The sequence below is a fragment of the Bos javanicus genome, chromosome 8 (assembly GCF_032452875.1).
Source record: "Bos javanicus breed banteng chromosome 8, ARS-OSU_banteng_1.0, whole genome shotgun sequence".
Taxonomy (NCBI): Eukaryota; Metazoa; Chordata; class Mammalia; order Artiodactyla; family Bovidae; genus Bos; species Bos javanicus.
Genome location: NC_083875.1, coordinates 86,756,185 through 86,775,324, shown reverse-complemented (window position 1 = coordinate 86,775,324; position 19,140 = coordinate 86,756,185). Strand labels below are relative to the sequence as shown.

General features: G+C 43.5%; 1 protein-coding gene across 3 annotated transcripts in view; it reads right to left on the bottom strand.

Annotated features, from left to right (window-relative positions):
* The window catches only part of ROR2 (receptor tyrosine kinase like orphan receptor 2), a 245,874-nt gene that overhangs the window by 44,410 nt on the left and 182,324 nt on the right, over positions 1-19,140 (bottom strand). For all 3 annotated transcript variants that reach the window (XR_009738161.1, XM_061426275.1, XM_061426276.1), the window contains exon 2: positions 11,225-11,302. Coding sequence is in view for 2 of the 3 variants with exons in the window: in XM_061426275.1 (XP_061282259.1) it covers positions 11,225-11,302 (78 nt within the window). In the remaining variant the exon portion in view is untranslated. The remainder of the gene's footprint in view (positions 1-11,224; positions 11,303-19,140) is intronic.

Genomic DNA, 19,140 nt, shown 5'->3' with positions numbered 1-19,140 from the left:
TGTCACAGCCATTCTTCCAAGGAGCAAGTGTCTTTTAATTTCGTGGCTGCAGTCACCATCCACATTGATTTTGGAGCCCAAGAAAATGAAATCTGACACTGTTTCCGTATTTTCCCCATCTATTTGCCATGAAGTGATAGGACTGGATGCCATGATCTTAGTTTTTTAAATGTTGACTCACAGTAATTAAAAACATAAGACATTCTGAATTGTAACTAAAGCACACCCTTCCCTTATTTCTCCAGAGAATGAGTATGTACTATTCCAATGCATATTTATATTTTATATTTATAGAATTTCCCCTGAAAGACCTTCTTTGCTATTTTTTTTTTACTCAAAGTCAGCTTGGGGTTTCTCTGTTGATGCAGTTCATTTGTTTAATTACTTCATAATATTCTACTGTAAAAGAATCCACAATTTCTTTATCCTTTTCCCAATTCAGGGGCAATAATTTGTTTCTACATTTTTGCCAGTGCAGACAGTGTATAATGACGACCTGTGTATATCTCCTTCTGTACATGTATGGGAGTAACCTTGCAAGCACCCAACCACATGCATTAGTGATAAGCCATAGGCCTTGAAGTCTTTCATTTATCTATGTCTTAAAAGTGCTTGAAACCATTTGTACTCCACTAAAAGTGAGTTAAAGTATTTCCCCTGTAACTTTGCCAGCATTTGGGTTTTTTTGCGGGGGGGTGTGGGTTAAAATGTTTGCCAATATGATGGACATGAAATAGTACTACTGTTTTAGGTTGCACCTTAAGAATTCCTCATGAGCTCAAGAGTCCTTAGGAAGGTTTACTGGCCCTTGAGCCTCTCCTACTGTAATTATCTATTCAAGTCTTTATATTTTTAACTTCTACAGTTGATAAATTTTCTATCTTTCTCTTTTCTAATGTATGCATTAAGTGAGAAATTTCCCAAGGGTTAGCCATCAAATAAGTTAATTTATTTAATCTCCATATGGTCGGTCAGACTCCACTTCTCTTATAATTTATAAATTTTTGGCTATGAGTTACTAAAGGTATGCTTTAATGATACTGCTGTCACAAAACATAGTCGTGTGATGATAATTCTTTGATACCACTGTGATTTGCTTTACAGTCTAGTACAGTCAGTTCCTGAAATGCTCCACATTGATTGGCAAGAATGTATTTTCTCTAATTGTTCAGTGCAGGGGCTTATATGTGCCCAAAAGATTAAACTTGTCAGTTTGTTGCTCAAATTTTTAAAAATGCTTAGTTTCAATCAGTGTGTGATCATGCATTTGTGTGTGGTCTGTCATGTTTGACTCTTTGTGACCCTAAGGACTGTAGCCCAGCAGTCTCTGTCTATTGGACTTCCCAGGCAAGAATACGGGAGTGTGTTGTTATTTCCTTCTCCAGGGAATCTGCCTAATCCAGGGATCCAACTTGTGTCTCCTGCATTTCCTGCATTGCAGGCAGATTCTTTACTTGCTAGGTCATCAGGAAACCTTTAGTTTCAATGAGATACATGCTAACTGATACTGTATATGTCAAATAGACATTATTAATTCTGTGAGGTTGAGTTTGTATATTGGAACCTATGTTCCTGGGTGCAATAAACTTCAAATTTATTACATCATCTAGTCTTTATATCACTATTTAAGGCTTTTGTGTCTAAAAAACCATTTTGTCGGATGTTAATATAGTTACCTCAGAGTATTTTTGGTTAATGTAGTTCTACTCTGTATTTTTAACTTTTAATGATTTTTATGATTATACACTAGACATGAGGGCTTCCCAGATGGCTCAATGGGTAAAGAATCCACCTGCAATGCAGGAGATGCTGGTTGGATCCCTGAGTCGGGAAGATCCCGTGGAGGAAGGCATGCCAACCCACCCCAGTCTTCTTGCCTGGAGAATCCCATGGACAAAGGAGTCTGGCGGGCTACAGTCCACAGGATTGCAAAAAGTCAGACACTACGGAAGCAACTGGGCATGCACTAGACATGAATTTTGTAAATAACATATAATTTAACATGCTAATTTAAAAGTCTATACGTGTTAACCTATGAGATTGTTAACTGAAAGATCTTATTTTTAAAGTGTTAATTTTGCTTTTTAATTCTTCCTTCCTATTTTCTTCTGTTTTTCTCCCTTTATTCTCCCTTTGCTTATTCAAAAGTTACACTTAAGTAGTTAGCTTTATTACTTTTTATAGGCATACCTAATTTGGCAAAGTTTCCCAAATACAATGAAATACAAGCACCTTGAAATGCTGTGAGCTGCAAACACCACCCCAACCACCAGAGCTTTGAATTATTGCTTCCCAATGTTTAGTTACACTCCATTTGTAAGCTCCTAGTGGTCCTTATTGGAGAAGGCAATGGCATCCCACTCCAGTACTGTTGCCTGGGAAATCCCATGGATGGAGGAGCCTGGCAGGCTGCAGTCCATGGGGTCGCACAGAGTCGGACATGACTGAATCGACTTCACTTTCACTTTTCATTTTCATGCATTGGAGAAGGAAATGGCAACCCACTCCAGTGTTCTTGCCTGGAGAATCCCATGGACAGAGAAGCCTGGTAGGCTGCAGTCCATGGGGTCGCACAGAGTCGGACATGACTGAAGCGACTTAGCAGCAGCAGTGGTCCTTATTACAGATGATTTTCAATAACAAAATTTATTTAGATTTGCCAACTTGGTTAACAAGTTCTTCCCTTGCCAACACTGCCTGCATCTCATTCCTTTCCCCCAGGTTCAACTGAGCTCTTCCTGATTCACATTTGCTCTTTGTGTAAAAAAAAGGTTGTAAACACTCTTGGTCATGGTCCAAAATTACCTGTTGCTTTCACACTTGAATGCCAGTATAGCTGGGTACAGAATTCTAGACTGACGATTACACCACTATCCTCTGTCTTTTGTGGTTTTGTTACAAGTCTTACCATGCCTTTGTGGATAATCCGACCTCTCCCCTCTTTGGCTGCTTTTCCTATTTCCCTTGTCTTTGCCATTCCAAGGTATCACTAGCTATGAACTTATTTTTATTTTAGCCTCAACAGGCCTCAGTGCTATACCCAACATCTGAAGATTCATGCCTTCCATGAATTATGTAAAATCCTCCATCAGTATGTCATGAAATACTGTTTCTCCCTTCCCCCTTTATTTCTCCTTTGAAATCTCCTTCTAGATATATGCTGAACTTCCTTATAAGAGCCTTCCCTGCTTTTCTACTTCTACATTCCCTATCTTTTTATAATCGTTAGCTCTGTGCCATCTACTACTATCCATCAAATTTCTTATTTTATCTACTACACTTTTCATTTCCAGAAGGTCTCTTTGGTTCCATTTCAAACCCACCACTGCTTTTTCTTCCTTTACCTTTAATCCTTTCAGCTTCATTGTTTACTAACTCATCACTCATCCTGGGCCTCTCTGAGTGTACTTTGTAATTTTTCACTGCAGGGCTGGTTTTTCTGTGGGAATCCCTTGAGGACTGGGTTCCTGAAATAGGCAGTGCCAAGTTTTTATGTTAATTCTTGGGCTCTTGATCCTTCCACAACATTCTGGTAATGTAAATTTAGTTTCCTGAGGTGCAGGTCCAAGTCTGATTTCTCATGGGAAAGCCTCCTGTTTGTCCCATCTGGAGCCAGGCTTGAGGCAAGCCCTCTCCTCACCTTCCTGGGCTAATAAATGAAAATCTCCTCCACTGTCCATGGAATTCTCCAGGCAAGAATACTGGAGTGGGTAGCCATTCCTTTCTCTAGGGGATCTTCCCAACCCAGGGATTGAACCTGGGTCTCCCACATTACAGCAGATTCTTTATCATCTGAGCCACCAAGGAAGCCCATATTAAGATATAAGGAATGTAAATTCCTTCATTTCCTAAAACCAAACTTGATTTTTGTCTCAACCCCTTACTTTTCCTGTTTGAAGGAAATGTAATCCATCCAATTCCAGTGAAATCAGTAACTTTAGCATATTTAGTTATTTCATGTAATCTCAAAATCAGGATTTTCTACTTCTGCATATTTGCTCTAGTGTAAGCTCTTTCAGCATCAAAGCATGAAAGGATTTGATGTGTCTGCAGTTGTCTTTTGCCCGTACCAGCTTTTGCTAAGGTGTCCTTGTCTTATTGGTACCCCTCTACTCCAGAGTCCATGGATGCATCCACATCTGCCCACGGCCACAGGGTGACACTGCCTCTCACTGTTGGAGAGCTCACGTCATAAATAGCATGACATCTGCAGAATCCAACTCTTTATCTCACATAAACCTTTTCCCATGAAAACTGGGCCATTCCCTAAGGCTGCAAACAGAATGGAACACCTCAGCGGTTCCTTCCTCAGCAGCCCAGAACTGTCACAGTTCTGTTTCCTTCCTAATCCTGGCTCCTGGGCGTTTCTCCAACTCTCTTGCAAGTTCATCTAATCATTTACATCTTCGATGAATATTTTATTGAGCACTCGTATGTAATGTAAGTGGGAGGGTGGCCAAATAAATTTGGTCCACCGTTACAACCATCATTCATTCACTGGAGGCCAAAATGAAAACAGAATGAAAGTTCTCAGAAGACTAAGCACAATACTACTTTTTCTCTTGGTGGTTAACTCCCAGCCAGCCACTTCATCTCTCGGTTTCATTTCCTTTATGTGTGAAATATGGTATTTGTCCTGGCTATTGCTAAGCCCTCCTCTAGTTCACAAGGGCTTCCTCAAGAGCTGCTCCAAACCTCTCCAGCTGCCACTGAACAGGCTGGGAGGAGCTAGCACCTGTGACTGAGAATCCAGCTAAGTTGGATCTGGCCAGTCCTCCTCAGCATTAAAAGAGGAGAAGTCTTCCCTTTTGATTATCCAAAAGGGTTTCCCCTTCCTCACAGCAGGTCACTTCAACAACTGATGCTAATGAATTCCATCTCCCTGGTGCCCAGGTCAGCTCTCTGCTCACCCCTAAACTCTGCACAGTGAGCTCAAACCAAGCATGAAAACACACTAAAGGCAGAGGTAACAGGAGAACTCATTTCCAGAGGACACCACTCCTGACCTCACAGTCAGATCAGTGATGAATGATTTTTTTACCCCAACTGACCATCCACGTAGTCACCAATGTGGTTAAATGACTAAAGTGTCTGAGGATCTGCCTGTTTACCAGGTCACACTGGCTGGCCTGGGGAGGAGATAAGGAAAGCCATGTGTACCAGGGTTACAAGGTCACAGGGCTTTGACTGGTGGGAAATAAAACAACCTGCCTGGAAGGGCAGGTGACGAGGGGACCCTGAGAGCTGCATGGAGGATATAAAGCTGCTTTTCCCAGAAGGAAGTATTTATAGGCCAATAAATCAGTCAGGGGCAGTGGCAGGGGCCACTCCCACTTAGACGCTCCCATTGAGTTGTCTAGTGGTCTACATGGAACCAGTTGCAGAAAGGGTGGGAGGAGGAGCTTACCAGGGTCAGAGGAGGGTGTAAGACTAGAAAGAATGAGAATCAGAGACAATGAGAAAAATGGGGAAATGAAATTTAAAGGACCTGAGAAATGGAGAAAAGTATGTAAGAGTCTTTGGAGGAGAAGAGGGTATTGTGGGGTGAACTGTGTTCCTCCAGTGAGATAGTGGCAAACTGTGAATGTGACCTTACTTGGAAATTGAGTCATTGCAGAAATAATCAAATTAAGATGAGGACATAGGGATGGGCCTTAATCAAATGTCTAGTATTCTTTAGAGGGGGAGATTTGAATACAGACACAGAAAAGATCACATGAAAACAGGCAGATACTGGAATGATGTGGCCCCACGCCCAGGAACTGCATGGACTGCCAGCAAAACAGAAGCTCAGAGAGATGTGGATGGCTTCTCCCACAGAGCCTCCCAAAGGCACGAACCCTGCCAAAACCTTGACTTTGGACTTCTGGCCTCCACAACCACGAGGACAAATTTCTGTTGTTTATGGAACTCAGTTTGTGGTACTTTGTAATGACAGTCCTTGGAAACGACTATAGTGGGTTTGAAGAAGAAAAGTAAGAGAGAGAAGGAGGGAGGCCTTTGGACAAACAGGGTCACACTGGGTTGCTATAGTCCATGGGGTCGCAAAGAGTCAGACACACTGAGCGGCTGAACAACACACGTAGCACATCCTCTTAAAGGGACAGGGACACAGATGCACACACACACACACACACACACACACACACACCCACACACACACCCACCCTACACACACACACACACAGATGGTCGGGCACAAGAAGACAGAGCTAGACCCAGAAAACCAGATGACACGGGCAGACTCAGAGAGAGAAGCACACACAAAAACAGGCAACTGGGAGTACACACAAGCTGCTGACTTCTCAGTGGCGGGGTTCTGGGGGGTTCATACAGACAGAAACGCACACACAGATGCACACACCTGGGACACACGTTAGACAAGCACACAAGAACAAGGCCAGTGCAGTTTGGTGTTCAAACCCAGTGGGCTGAGAAAGGGCGACTGCCTGTCTGTCACCTTCAGTAGGGACAACAACGGACAGTCCAGCCAGGCACTGGCCACCGGTTACCATGACTCCATCCCAGCTGAGGGGCAGGTCGCAGCAGTTATCCTGAAACAGTGAGAGGGTACACTGAGAAGGAGAAGGAGAAGCAGAGACAAAGGCTTGGAGGCCCACACTGGCCTCACCACTCTGAGAAGCAGGCTGCATCCCTGCCCTCCCACACAGAGGGCTCTCATATGTGTATATGAGGTCCTATGCTACCCAATCCATTCTGCATAGGACTTGTTCACTTTGAAATCTCTCATCTGTACGTTTGGGCTTTCTCCCAACAATGTTCAGTTTGTTCAGATCCTGGGCAGCCCAATGGGCTCAGAAAATTCTGGCTGCAGGAGGATCAAGGGAGCTCAATGATCAGCCTTCACCTGGAGAGTGGCCAGGGCTCAGAGCCCAGAAACTCACATTAAATTTGTCCAAGGAAGTGGTGCAACATTGGACACTCTCTGCTTACCGTCTAGGGGAGCCCCAGATTTCCATGACCAGCCGGGGGCCACTCAGAGGGGAGGTGCAGGGGCCCAGACTCACAGATTGAGCTTGGCCTGAAGTTCCCAGCCACAGACCTAAGCTACTGCAAGTAGAGTGCTGTTTTCAAGTTTACCCATCAGCCTTGGAGACCCTCACTCTCCATAAACTCCAGGAAACAATCACACACATGCTCACACACACTCACACATGCACCAAGAGTCCCAGAATAAACCAGAAATGCACCCAACACATACGCTAATCAATCCCTGCATCCTAGGTGGATCAGGCACCCAAGAAACAGATATCAGGCATGGTCTCCATGCCAACAGGGTGAACTCTGCTGATGGCTTTGTTTTCTCTGTACCAGGAAGTTTCAGTTCAGCACCACAACATAACATGTCACAAATAGCAGGGGGCAGCCTGGTGAGTAAGGCATCAACTCCTGCCCTGTGATTTAGAACGCCCTTGAGATCACCTCTAATTGCAACACAGCTTCAAGTGCAGAGAGTCAGGAATTCCCCTTCTGGTTTCAGCCAGGATGATGAGCACCCTTCTCCTAGGCAGGAGACACAAGCAAGCGGGTCTATTTTTGGAGGACGCAAGACGAACAAGAGGAGCACCACCAGCTCAGGCTCTCAGAAATGATCCTCTGCCCACACACATTCCAAAGTACTGATTTTACAAAACCAGTTACATATGCATTTAAAATACAGCCTTGGAACAAAAGAGCAAATGGTTTCTAGGCCAAATGAACACTTTTGTAAGTACAATAATAATAAATAGTGTATCTAATATGGTAAAGAATATAAAACTCCTGTTAAATACTATTACCAGAGTCCTAAGGCCAGCTTCAGTCCTAACGATGACAGTACTTTGGCATACAGAAATTTCAGGAAAACGTTTCAGCTGCAAATCACGCCTTTTGTATTGTTTTTCCTTCTATATCGGCTCTGGGATCTCCCTCTCTGAATACCAACCACCAATTATATGTTAAGTGCTCAATCCTGGCCCAGTACATCTGAACTCAAATGCTTTTTAAGCTTGTAACTAATTCTTAGATTCTGTTTCGCTCAGTGACAGACTGCCCGCTAGCCATTTTCACCTGCCTGCAGTTTTACAGATGCATGGGCATCATAAACGGTAACTGGATTAAAGAAATAGCTCATACAGTCCATTCAACTATTATTACTTTTTATATATGATTTAAGCCAAATGTGGCCAAGGAGTAATGCTCCCTGAAGCTCTTTAAACAAAAAAAAAAGTGTGTGGATTAATAAGTCTGGCATTGCCAAGCCAGTTCCTTCCATCATTGAGGGTGTGAGGAGGAGGCCAGGGGAGAATAAAGCAAGAGTGGGGCAAGTCCCTTTTTGGGCAAGAGCTGTGAGGGCAGGACCCCTGTGATGGATCTGAGTCTCTATAATACTAGATTGTGAGCTCAATCACACTTGTGAAAAATGACTTCAGAATCTAACCACCAAAAACTACCTTTCTTCCTAAGAAATCTATCCTAAGGCCCAGCATGGTACACAAATTTCCAGAGCCCAGATCTTGGTCGCCATGGAGATACATCCCTACCTAGCCAAAAAGGGCCCTCTCCTCCAAATATCCTGACTCTGTGCAAGGTCACAGTGACCACAGTAGGACTGCGAGGGGGTCAATGTGAGGAAACTAACCTATATATTTACTGCATAAGATACGAAAGGGGAAAATTATTATCAAGGAGCCTCCACACACAAGGCACCACCAACAGCAAGTAGATCCACACACCCTGTTTATTCATTTGCTTTATAATTTTTCTTGGACCGTAGTTGACTTACGATGTTATGTTAGTTTCTGCTTGACAGCAAAGTGAATCAGTTATACATCTATATGTATCCATTTTTTTTTTAGATTCTTTCCTCACATAGGTCATTACAGAATATTGAGTGGAATTCCCCGTGCTGTACAGTGGGTCCTTATTAGTTATCTATTTTACATATAGTAGTGTGTGTATATCAATCCCATTCTCCCAATTTATCCTTCCTGCCCCCTTCCTTCCTGGTAACCAAACATTTGCTTTTTACATCTACGACTCTATTTCTGTGAATTTAAACAACTATTCTGAGGCCAGAATGTGGAAGTTCCTTGTGTGATCCCAAGAGGTTCTTTCAGGACACAGAGGGACATCTATTCCACTCAGCTGAGACTGGTGGACTTGAGTCATTTCTACTCAGTCTCCAGGAGACCCAGCCTTGGGCGCGTGGAGGTGAACACATTCCTGAGGGGACACAGGTACCCTCAACATGCAGGGGGCTGAGAAATTTCTGGATGTCTGGGCTCTGAATAATGCTTACAAAAAGAAGCTCAACAGATATAAAGTAGCTGTTTTAACAGTTAATTATTATACACTGAACTGCGTGCCCGCAAATTTACATGTTGAAGCCTTAAGCACTTGTGTGGTAGTGGTGCCTCATTTGAAGGTGAGACCTTTGGAAAGTAATTAGGGTTAGATGAGGTCGTGAGGGTGGGATCCCTATAATAGGATTCGAGTCTTTATAAGACAAGAAGAGACCAGAGCCCACTCTCTCTCTCCCTGTGAAGACATAGCAAAACCACACTGTCTACAAACCTAGCATGCCACTAGGACCCAGCAATGCCAGCGCCTTGATTTCAGACTTCCAGTCTTCAGGATCGTGAGGAGTAAATGTCTACCGATTAAGCCGCCCAGCCTGTGGTGTTATGTTGTGGCAGCCTGGGCTGACTGAGGCAATATGGTGACAGGGGATGAAGGGAGCAAAGCACCACTTCGTCAAGTGACTGGGCTGCATTACAAGAAATGGTGTCTACTGATTTTCAAATCTAAGATGCCTACAAAGTTTGCCAAGTGGGCAGTGATCTTGGCAGTGACCTCTGGGAAAGACTGGAGCAAGAAGACAAATAACCTGCTCTCTGGTGACCTGTGGAGGAGGGCCACTTGCCCACCTGAGGTGCTCCCTAGTCTGGACAATTACATCTGGAGAATAGCCCGAGAAGACCTTGTCAGCAGGAGACTTCATGGCCAAGCCAGGAGTCCAGGTCCTAGGGCTCTGTTTGGGCCCACAGAGCTCCCTTAAATCTCCTTCTTCCCTTCAATCTCCTTCTTCCCTTCCGTGGCCATCTGTCTACCCCTGCCCTCTCATCTCCCACCCACCCACCAGCTTCTGACAAGCTCCACCCAGCTTTCAAAACTGCTTCAGGAGGCATGCCACTGCACCTGATACCAAGCAGGACCCTGTGGGACTCCTGGGCACAAAAGCCTTTCTGTATCCCCCCATTTCTTGATTACAGGAAACAGGTTTCATTTAGCCTTCATGACGGGGCTTCCCTTGTGGCTCAGCGGTAAAGAATCTGCCTGCCAATGCAGGAAACACAGGTTTGATCCCTGGGTTGGGAAGATCCCCTGGAGAAGGAAATGGCAACCCAATCCAGTATTCTTGCCTGGGAAATCTCATGTACAGAGGAGCATGGCGGCTACAGTCCATGGGGTCACAAAACAGGTGGACAGGACTTAGCGACTAAAAAACAAGAGCAGCCTTCATAACCTTGCCTGAGTTCCAATGGGCAGGTTCAAACAGTTGCTAATCAGGGAAGGGAGGAGATGCAGAGACAAAGGAGGAGCTGTCAAAAAAAACAAAACAACACAACAATAGTGCAACTTTGGAGTAGGGTCATTGTTCCTCCTCAAGTGGTACACATAATAATATCTCTGAGCTGTTATGCAGATATTGAAATCCCTACCAGGTAGGAGAAGTTAACAGAATGCTGCTCACAATCTTACAGATCTTAGATCAGTTGGAACCAGAAGATTGACGGTGCTGACTCCTACTTACCTCACCACCAATCAATCAGAAGAATGTCCACAAGCTGATCACTCCCTTTATGAACCATGAAGTTCTTTGAACCAGAAATTCCTATAGAACTTCTCACTTCCCACTCCAGGTTGGGACATGTAGTCTTGAGGACATTAGCCTGCTGTGGCCCCCTTTGCCTGGCAAAGCAATAAAGTTATTCTTATCTACTTCACCCCAAACCCTGTCTCTGAGATATGATTCAGTGTTGGAGTACAGAGGTGGAATTCAGCTTTACGCCCACCCATGGGGCAGCACTGGGCCATGGGAGACCCTGACCATCCATTTCAGCAGGCCAAGCCTTGAGTAGAGTGGCACAGTGAGTCACTCTGCATGGTACTCTGAAAACACATTCAAATGCTTGCATTCAAAGAACACTTCACGGTTTACCTTTCAGAGTTGGAACAGGGCTGTCATGTCCATCCAGTTGTCCCAAAGGGTCACTTGAGTCAGGAACTTCCGCTTGCCCTGGGCAAAAGAGCACAGCACACACATTAATGAGATTTATCTTCAGGGCCTTTATTCTGCTTTTCATGCAAAGACAATAGTGTTTTAGCAAAACTGCCCAATGTTTATAGTACACCTAGAGTGTTCTTGCCTGGAGAATCCCAGGGGCGGTGGAGCCTGGTGGGCTGCCATCTATGGCGTTGCACAGAGTCAGACACGACTGAAGCAACTTAGCAGCAGCAGCAGCAGCAGCAGAGGGATAAGGTGTTTCGGTAACATTCACAGGGCTTTTGTAGCATCAGATTTGGCCCAAAAGCAAAAGTGATTCCTGCAATTTTGCAATCATTCGGCAATCCCAGGCAAAATGCAAATGCTTTACAGCAGGTATGAAGGAAGCAAACATGTGGCCCAAGTTTCATTTTGGGAAAAAGAAAGATTAAAACACCAGCTGGCAAAATTAAACACTTCTGGAGCCAGAGTCAGCAGGTGGTCCTTCAGATATAGGCCTGTTATAATTCTGAATAAATTCAGATTTGGAGAGTTTCTTCAGCAGCTCATTCCCTCTTGCCCACCCCAGCCCCCAGACTCATTAGCAGTCAACAGCCAAGAACTGATCTACCCAATAAGCATAAAGACAGAAGTTTCTCATCTTTATGGCAATAGTAACCTCACTCCCTCAGAGACAGTGTCAGCAGAAGCAGTCACCTCAGAGTCATAAACACCAAGGTCTGCTCAAGTGAGAGTACAGCACAAACTCATGGGTCCCCTGTCCTGAGATGCCAGGAGGGATGGGTAGGTGTGACTGATGACCTAGAAACCGTTCGGGGCCTCATATAGTCCTTTCTTAATATCCCAGTGCAGTTTGCTTTGAAGACTTCCACCCCATACCCTGGCCTTGACTGGGGTCCCACTGGTTGGAGGTGGGGGATGGGGGTAGAAATGGTGAAGCCATATGTTGTCAGGGTGACTCTGCCAACACATCTGGATGAATCTGGCTTGACAGTATCAAAGAGCGGGACACACATGTGATGGCAAATGATGCAGCTTAGAAGGAAGAAAACCCCGATACATTCTGCAACATGGGTGGGTTATTCTGAGTGAGATAGACACAGAAAAACAAATAGAGTAGTCAAATTCATAGACAGAATGTAGAATAGTGGGTGACAGGTTGCTGGAGGAGGCAGAATGGGCAGTTAAGTGTTTGATATGGACAGAGTTTCATTTTGGTAAGATGAGAAAGTTCTAAAGATGGATATTGGTGATGCTTGTACAACAAGGTGAATGTACTTGATGCCACTGAATTGTGCATTTAATAATGGTTAAGATGATAAATTTTGTATATTTACCACAAAAATTAAAAAAAATTATTATAAAAAAGGTAGTTTATAATTCAATATTGGGCCACCCAACTTGTCTCCCTTAAATGAGAGCGAGCATGTATGCATGCCTCCCTTAAATGAGAGGGAGCATGCATAACAAAACACCGAGACACTTCAGGAACCCCCTCTGCCAACCCTTAAGATGAGGCCTTACTCAAAAAACTGGAGACCTAAAAGCGGAGTAGAAGTGATTTTCAGACAGAAGTCAGGTACACAAGATGCTTTAAATTATTTAGCTCAACAAACACTGGCCAGTTTACACTCACAGGTACCCATGTGTCTCAGTTGATCTTCTCTGCCCACTTGTTCCTAAATCCCAGGACTTGCGAGGTAACAACATCAGCTTGCAACGCCCTTAGAATTCAGGCCCAATTCCAAGCAACCAAGAGGGGAGATTATTTCTGAAACGGGCTCATGGCTTTTCATTCAGTTACGGAAGATTCCTTCTTTCTGTCAATGCTAGTCCAAACTTACCCATGTGTCAGAAGTCACACATTCACACCATCTTTCATAAAACATCCTTGATCAACCTTTCAGAAGTAACAACTTTATTCTCTAAAACTATCCCCTGAACCATACACCTCTCCTATGGCAATCACATCATCCCCTGAATCAATAGTTGCATATATTTTAATTCTCCTCAAGGGACTGTAAACAGCTAGAGGATATCAGCTGCTGCATCTCTAGTGAAGACTAAAACCCAGACAGAATTCGGGGCTGCAGGACAGAGACAAGCATAAGCCGTACAGGCCAATCAATGTGGTTCAGTTTGGGTTTGAAATTTTAAATTGGCATGTTACACATACCATCACTCAGCACTGTTTAAATGTAGAGAGACCACAGGAAATCAAACACACTTGTACTATATACACACATCTGAAAGAGGAATAAAAATTATTAACTGCTTAGAAATTGACAAATGGTGTGAAACAGTCAAATAAATACATACTCTGTAGAAAAATAAGCACATTAGCCCAATTCCACTGTGCAAAAGAGCCCCAGCTCTTCCAAGGCAGCTTTCAATTTGGAAGCATAAGTATTTTCGTGTTCATCTGAGCTGGGGGTGTGGACATGCACACTCTTCATGGGAGAAGAGCCGGAGGTGATACAAACGCTTCTGTTGACTCATGAGCAGATGTCATCCCCCCCCCACCACCACCCACACACACACACAGAGACATGCAAAGTCCCTTTTGAAATTAGAAATGCTGAGATTCTCCCTGAATATGTTGCACTGATCAGTACCTTCCCTGGGAATTGATTTTTAGTTTCTTTCAGCCTTAAGATTTACTCTAGGTAAAATTTAGTTTGGATATTTAAGCAAAAGAGTATCATCTACATATTTGGAAAAACAGGTAAAATTCACTAATTTTCAAGGCTAATATCAGGGACCCCAGTCTTTGGGACTTAGATGTGAAAGTGTGCAGAGCCTGAGCTCTAGCACATTTCCTCTGCAAGTCAAATGTGTGAATAAATTCACAATATCCAGTCATTGCGGTCCTTGGAATTGAGGCCTTAAGTTCCAGGAAAACTAGGCCCTGTTGTTGCTTCCTAACTGAGACATAAGGGCACCATTTACAGTCCGAAGTAGACCTAGTTTTATATATATATATATATATATAAAATCATCATTCTCCTACACTGTAGAATGGCTATCCTTATTCGAGATGCTGCACCTCCAACAAGTGAGAACAGGGTCTAGTGTCTCAGCAGATTCCAAGAGGAATTTTCCTGGCCCAAAAAGGGTCAAGAACAACCAAAGGAAAAATAAATGAGACAAACACCAAAAACAGAAACAATAAAAACTGTCACCCACTATTAGTTACATGAAATTATATAGTAATTTAAAAGTCCTCTTTTATTTTCTTTTTCAACATCTGTACAATGAACAAGCACCAAGTCTTTAATTGAAATAATTCATATATCACAAATTTTAGCATTTTAAAGTCTGCCAATTGAGTGGTTTTTAATATTGGGTTGTTCAACAATCTCCACTATGTAATTCTGCAATATTTTATTACCTCCAAAAGAAAGCTTATTTCCATTAGCAGTCTCCCCCACCAATCTCACCTCTCCCAGACCCTGTAACCACTAACTTGTTTTTTTGTCTTTATGGATTTATGTACTGGGGCCACTTCATATAAATGGAATGATATCATATGTGGCTCTTTGAACAAACATTAATTTCATTAGATTTTTTAAATCTCATGCCCAAAAAGAAAAGGAAAAAAAAATGCTGGAGAGAAGCACATTGCACTAGGTGATTAGCAAAGGCCTTTAAATGCTACATCAGCACATCAGACCACTGCCCAGACCCTGTGGGAAAGTTTTGGCTGCCTAAGTAGACAGGATGTGGAGGATGCATGGAGACACAGCAATGACTAATGGATAAAAGACAGAGAACTAATGAAAAGCCAGAGAACCAGGACTACTGGTCCACAGATGTGATGGTTTAGGAGCTGAGAGTCTCACTGAGAAGAAGCCAGCACACATTCACATTCCTGCTGCAGAAAGACACAGCTCATGACAAGGACAAAGGAAGCATTTCTCCACCTCGCGTTTAGGGGCCACTGCTTCTCCCCAGCTAGCACGTTCTTCTCCAGGTCACCAAGACTGGACAAAGGACTTCTATTCTCCTTCTTCATCCCATGACCCACCTTGGCAATCACTGCCAGTCCAGTTCAGGCAGCGACTGGTCCAAGGTGGTGAGTCAAGTCATGCCTTCCACATGGCTGTCCTGAGAGCTTCTTTATACAAAGTCCCCCTTGGATTTACCGGGTGCTGGTATGCTTTCCCCCAACTGGCTAACTGAAGATGGGGAAGGCCTAAAGAGAGCAAAAGTTCTGGGAGGACTCAGCTGCCCTAACTCCTCAGGACTTAATTATTGTTTTCTGAAATGAGGTTACTCCTCAAGGCAAATTACAGGTCCTTCATTCTGGTAAATACTAAAAGCCACGCTACTAAGGCCACACATGTCCATTAAGAATGTGGATGCTCTAACTTTTTCCATTGGACATGAGTGAACTTCATCTAAAAAAAAAAAAAAACCAGCAAAACAATGTAAAGCTACTGGAAAACTCAAATCTTTGATCTCATCAATCAGGTAGTGGTGATTTATTACCTCCTTATTGGTTTTTTGATGTTTGAAGAAAGGAGAGTATTTAATATGAAAAAAATTAACTGTGACTCATTGCCTTGCAATGATACATTAAGTGTATAGTTTGATCCAGGTCAAAATTATACTTTAGGGACTTCCTTGGTGGTCCAGTGGTTACGACTCTGTGCTCCCAATACAGGGAGCACGGATTCAGTCCCTGGTTGGAGAACTAAGATCCCACATGCCACAGAGCACAGCCTAAAAAAATACAAATTCATAAATAAATAAACTGTTTTTTTTAAACTACACTTTGAAGCTTAGAGCAAAGACTAACTACAATGTGGTAACCAGGGTGGGATCCTAGAATAGAAAAAGGATTCCAGGTAAAGTTCAAAGAAAGACGAATAGTATGGATTTTAGTAAAGAATAATGTATGGACAGAGGAGCCTGGCAGGCTAAGTCCGCGCTGTCACAAAACAGTCAGACACGACTTAGTGACTAAATGACAACAACAACGATGTGTTGATCTTGGCACATCTGCTGTGACAAATGTACCACACTAAGATTTAATATTAAGAGGGGACAGAGTGTGAGGAAAATGTAAACTCTTGACCTACCTTCACACAGTAAAAAGTTTTTTGAGGAACAATGACACATCCCATCACATTGGTCAAGCTCTTAACCAAGGCTCACAAGTAAAGAAGAGCTGTAAGGCGGGCTCTTCCCTGGTGGCTCAGTAGTAAAGGATCCACCTGCCAATGCAGGAGACACGAGTTCAATCCCTGATCCAGGAAGATCCCACATGCCGAGGAGCAACTAAGCCCGTGTGCCACAACTACCGAGCCTGTGCTCTAGAGCCCGGGAGCCACGACTACTGAAGCCTGCATGCCCTAGAGAACGTCCTATGGAACAAGAGAGGCCACCACAATGAGAAGCCCACATTCTGCAACTAGAGGGTAGCCCCACTCACTGCAACTACAGAAAAGCCTGAGCAGCAATAAAGACACAGCAAAAATAAAACAAATTAAATAAATAAATAAAATCATTAAAAACATTTTTTTAAAAGAAGAGCTGTAAGAAAGATCTTATTTCCAAGTGGCCTTAATGGTGCAAGACAGGCATAAGCACTGACCATGTGAACAAAATACAACACAGATTCACAGGATCTGATACAGGTTGTTCAAAGATTCAGTAGCATGCCAGGGAATGTTCAGCAACTAAATCACTTTTGAGTATGTAGGGTTTTGAGCTAAACTGTATGTAAATTGTCATGGCATGGTGATATCAGCTCCTAACCTAGTACTTGGCGTGTGTTCTTAGCAGCACTTATTAATGTCCTATATATTCAGGGCTGAACCAACTGGTTTCCTCAGAAGGACCATATGAAAGGATGCATTGTTGATGTCGCTGGGCTTGTTAAGAAGTCAAGGTTTCCCACAGCCCTTCGACAGCTGGATATGCACACCCAGCCCCAAACATGTACAAATTCTGAGTAATCAGAAACTGTGCCCCAGACAAACAGGATCTTCTGCAGACCTCTCAACAGGGTCCACTGAAATGACATCTTGATTTAAGGCATCAGTAACATAAAAGAAATTCAGATCCACAAAGTACAAGTGGGTCTGTCCTGATTTCCAGGCTCCTTTCTGGTACTGTACCATGGCTACCTCATTAAGAGCAGAGACACGATTAAGAGAGAATTTACTAATGACATTCAACTCACACTCTTAGATTTGAGTCCATGTGCTACTCTGCTTTTGATTTGTGTTTCTCTTTAAAAAATGTTTTGTTATTCAGATTATTCATTCATTAATCTCTAACCTGTTCATCTGAATCAGTACACTCCTTGTGATTTAATTAGATGCAGTCTCTGGCCTATTTGGACAACTTCAAAGCAGTCTCCTTTTAATTAGGGAGGGTATTTCATTCACCAAAGCTTGGCATTTTTGGATTTGGTCATCCTAAATGAAGGTATAATTTCCAGAATATGAGAACGAACAGCAAGCAGTCAAGGGCACACGGGCAAAGGACCACAGCCTGGAAGGGAGACGGTGTGGCATGCCGGGTGCCTCCGGAAGGGCAAGCATGCATTTTATGATGAGTTGTGCTGCGTGAGAAGTCAGTATATCCACTGGCAACTGGAAATGTTCATCGTGTGTTCCAGAACAATCACTTAGCTCAGCAACACGTCAAATCAAAAACATCCGTGATGCTGGAAATGCAACAGTTAAGGAAAAAGAACTAATAACTGGAAAGGAGCAGAGTATAAAATCCTAAAAGGTGAGTCCATTAGCCTGGGAACTGGGCCAGAGAAAGTATGTCCACAGTAAAGAGACTCGATAATGTTTCTGGGAATGTACTCAATAAAATGTTATACCGTGTGTCTCAACGGCCAGCTAGAAAACCACACAGCATTCAAGGTGAGCTGCCAGTACATAATCGGCAATCGTCTTAACAGTTTGCAATTTTTCATTTCATTATTTTGAACTGCAAATTGAGTAAATATTAGCCTCTGTGTCTACATTCCTTAAAGGGCAGACCTAACTCTGCTGTGGAAATACAAAGTTAAATCCAACAGCCTGAAAATGGAGTAAGCAGTGCCTCTCACCAATTTAACCTTTGCTGTGATTCTCCTTCTACAGCAAAAATATCAACCCCTCCCAAATGATCCAGGCACAGACCCAATTCCCTCCAATATTGCTGTCATAATGCTTTTTCTACCTCTGTCACAGACAGCCCCCCAGAACCCTCAACAAAGGTCCCACTGTCAAGGCCCAAGTGAATAGCTGGTTAAAGTAGGGATGAAGCTGCTCAGGAGGCTGAATTGGGTCCTTTCATTGATCTTCTCTCTTTCCCAACACCTGCAACCCCTGGCCATGGTGGCATGGGGCTGGGAAGCCAGGAGCCTCCACCCACAACATATGTGATTGGGAGGGTGAGACCCCAACACCCTTCACTACGACACAAGCCCCTAATCCAGTGATATTCCTGCTTGTTACTGCAGCAAAACTTGCACAAAGGGAGCCAACAGAAATGCTGGGTAAGTACTCCAAGCTCATTGTTTCCATTTGGTTTTACAGAAGACTGTTTGGAGTATCAGTTATTCCCATGCACACAGGAATTTTTTTTTTTTTCCATTAACCCATGATAATGCTGGAGGTTACTTTCTGTTTGCTTCAGGAGAGTTAAACTCCTGTGCTGCAGGTCTAGCAGCCTTGGAACCCACGGTTGTCTGGAGAAATCTCATGGTGCAGTGAATGAGACCCACAGGGAAACGGTTCCAAAGGTTTGTATCACCCTCTTTCAGCCAGGAATTTGTGTTCAGGATGTGTCCAGAGGGGCTTCCCTGGTGGCTCAGATGGTAAAGAATCTGCCTGTAATGC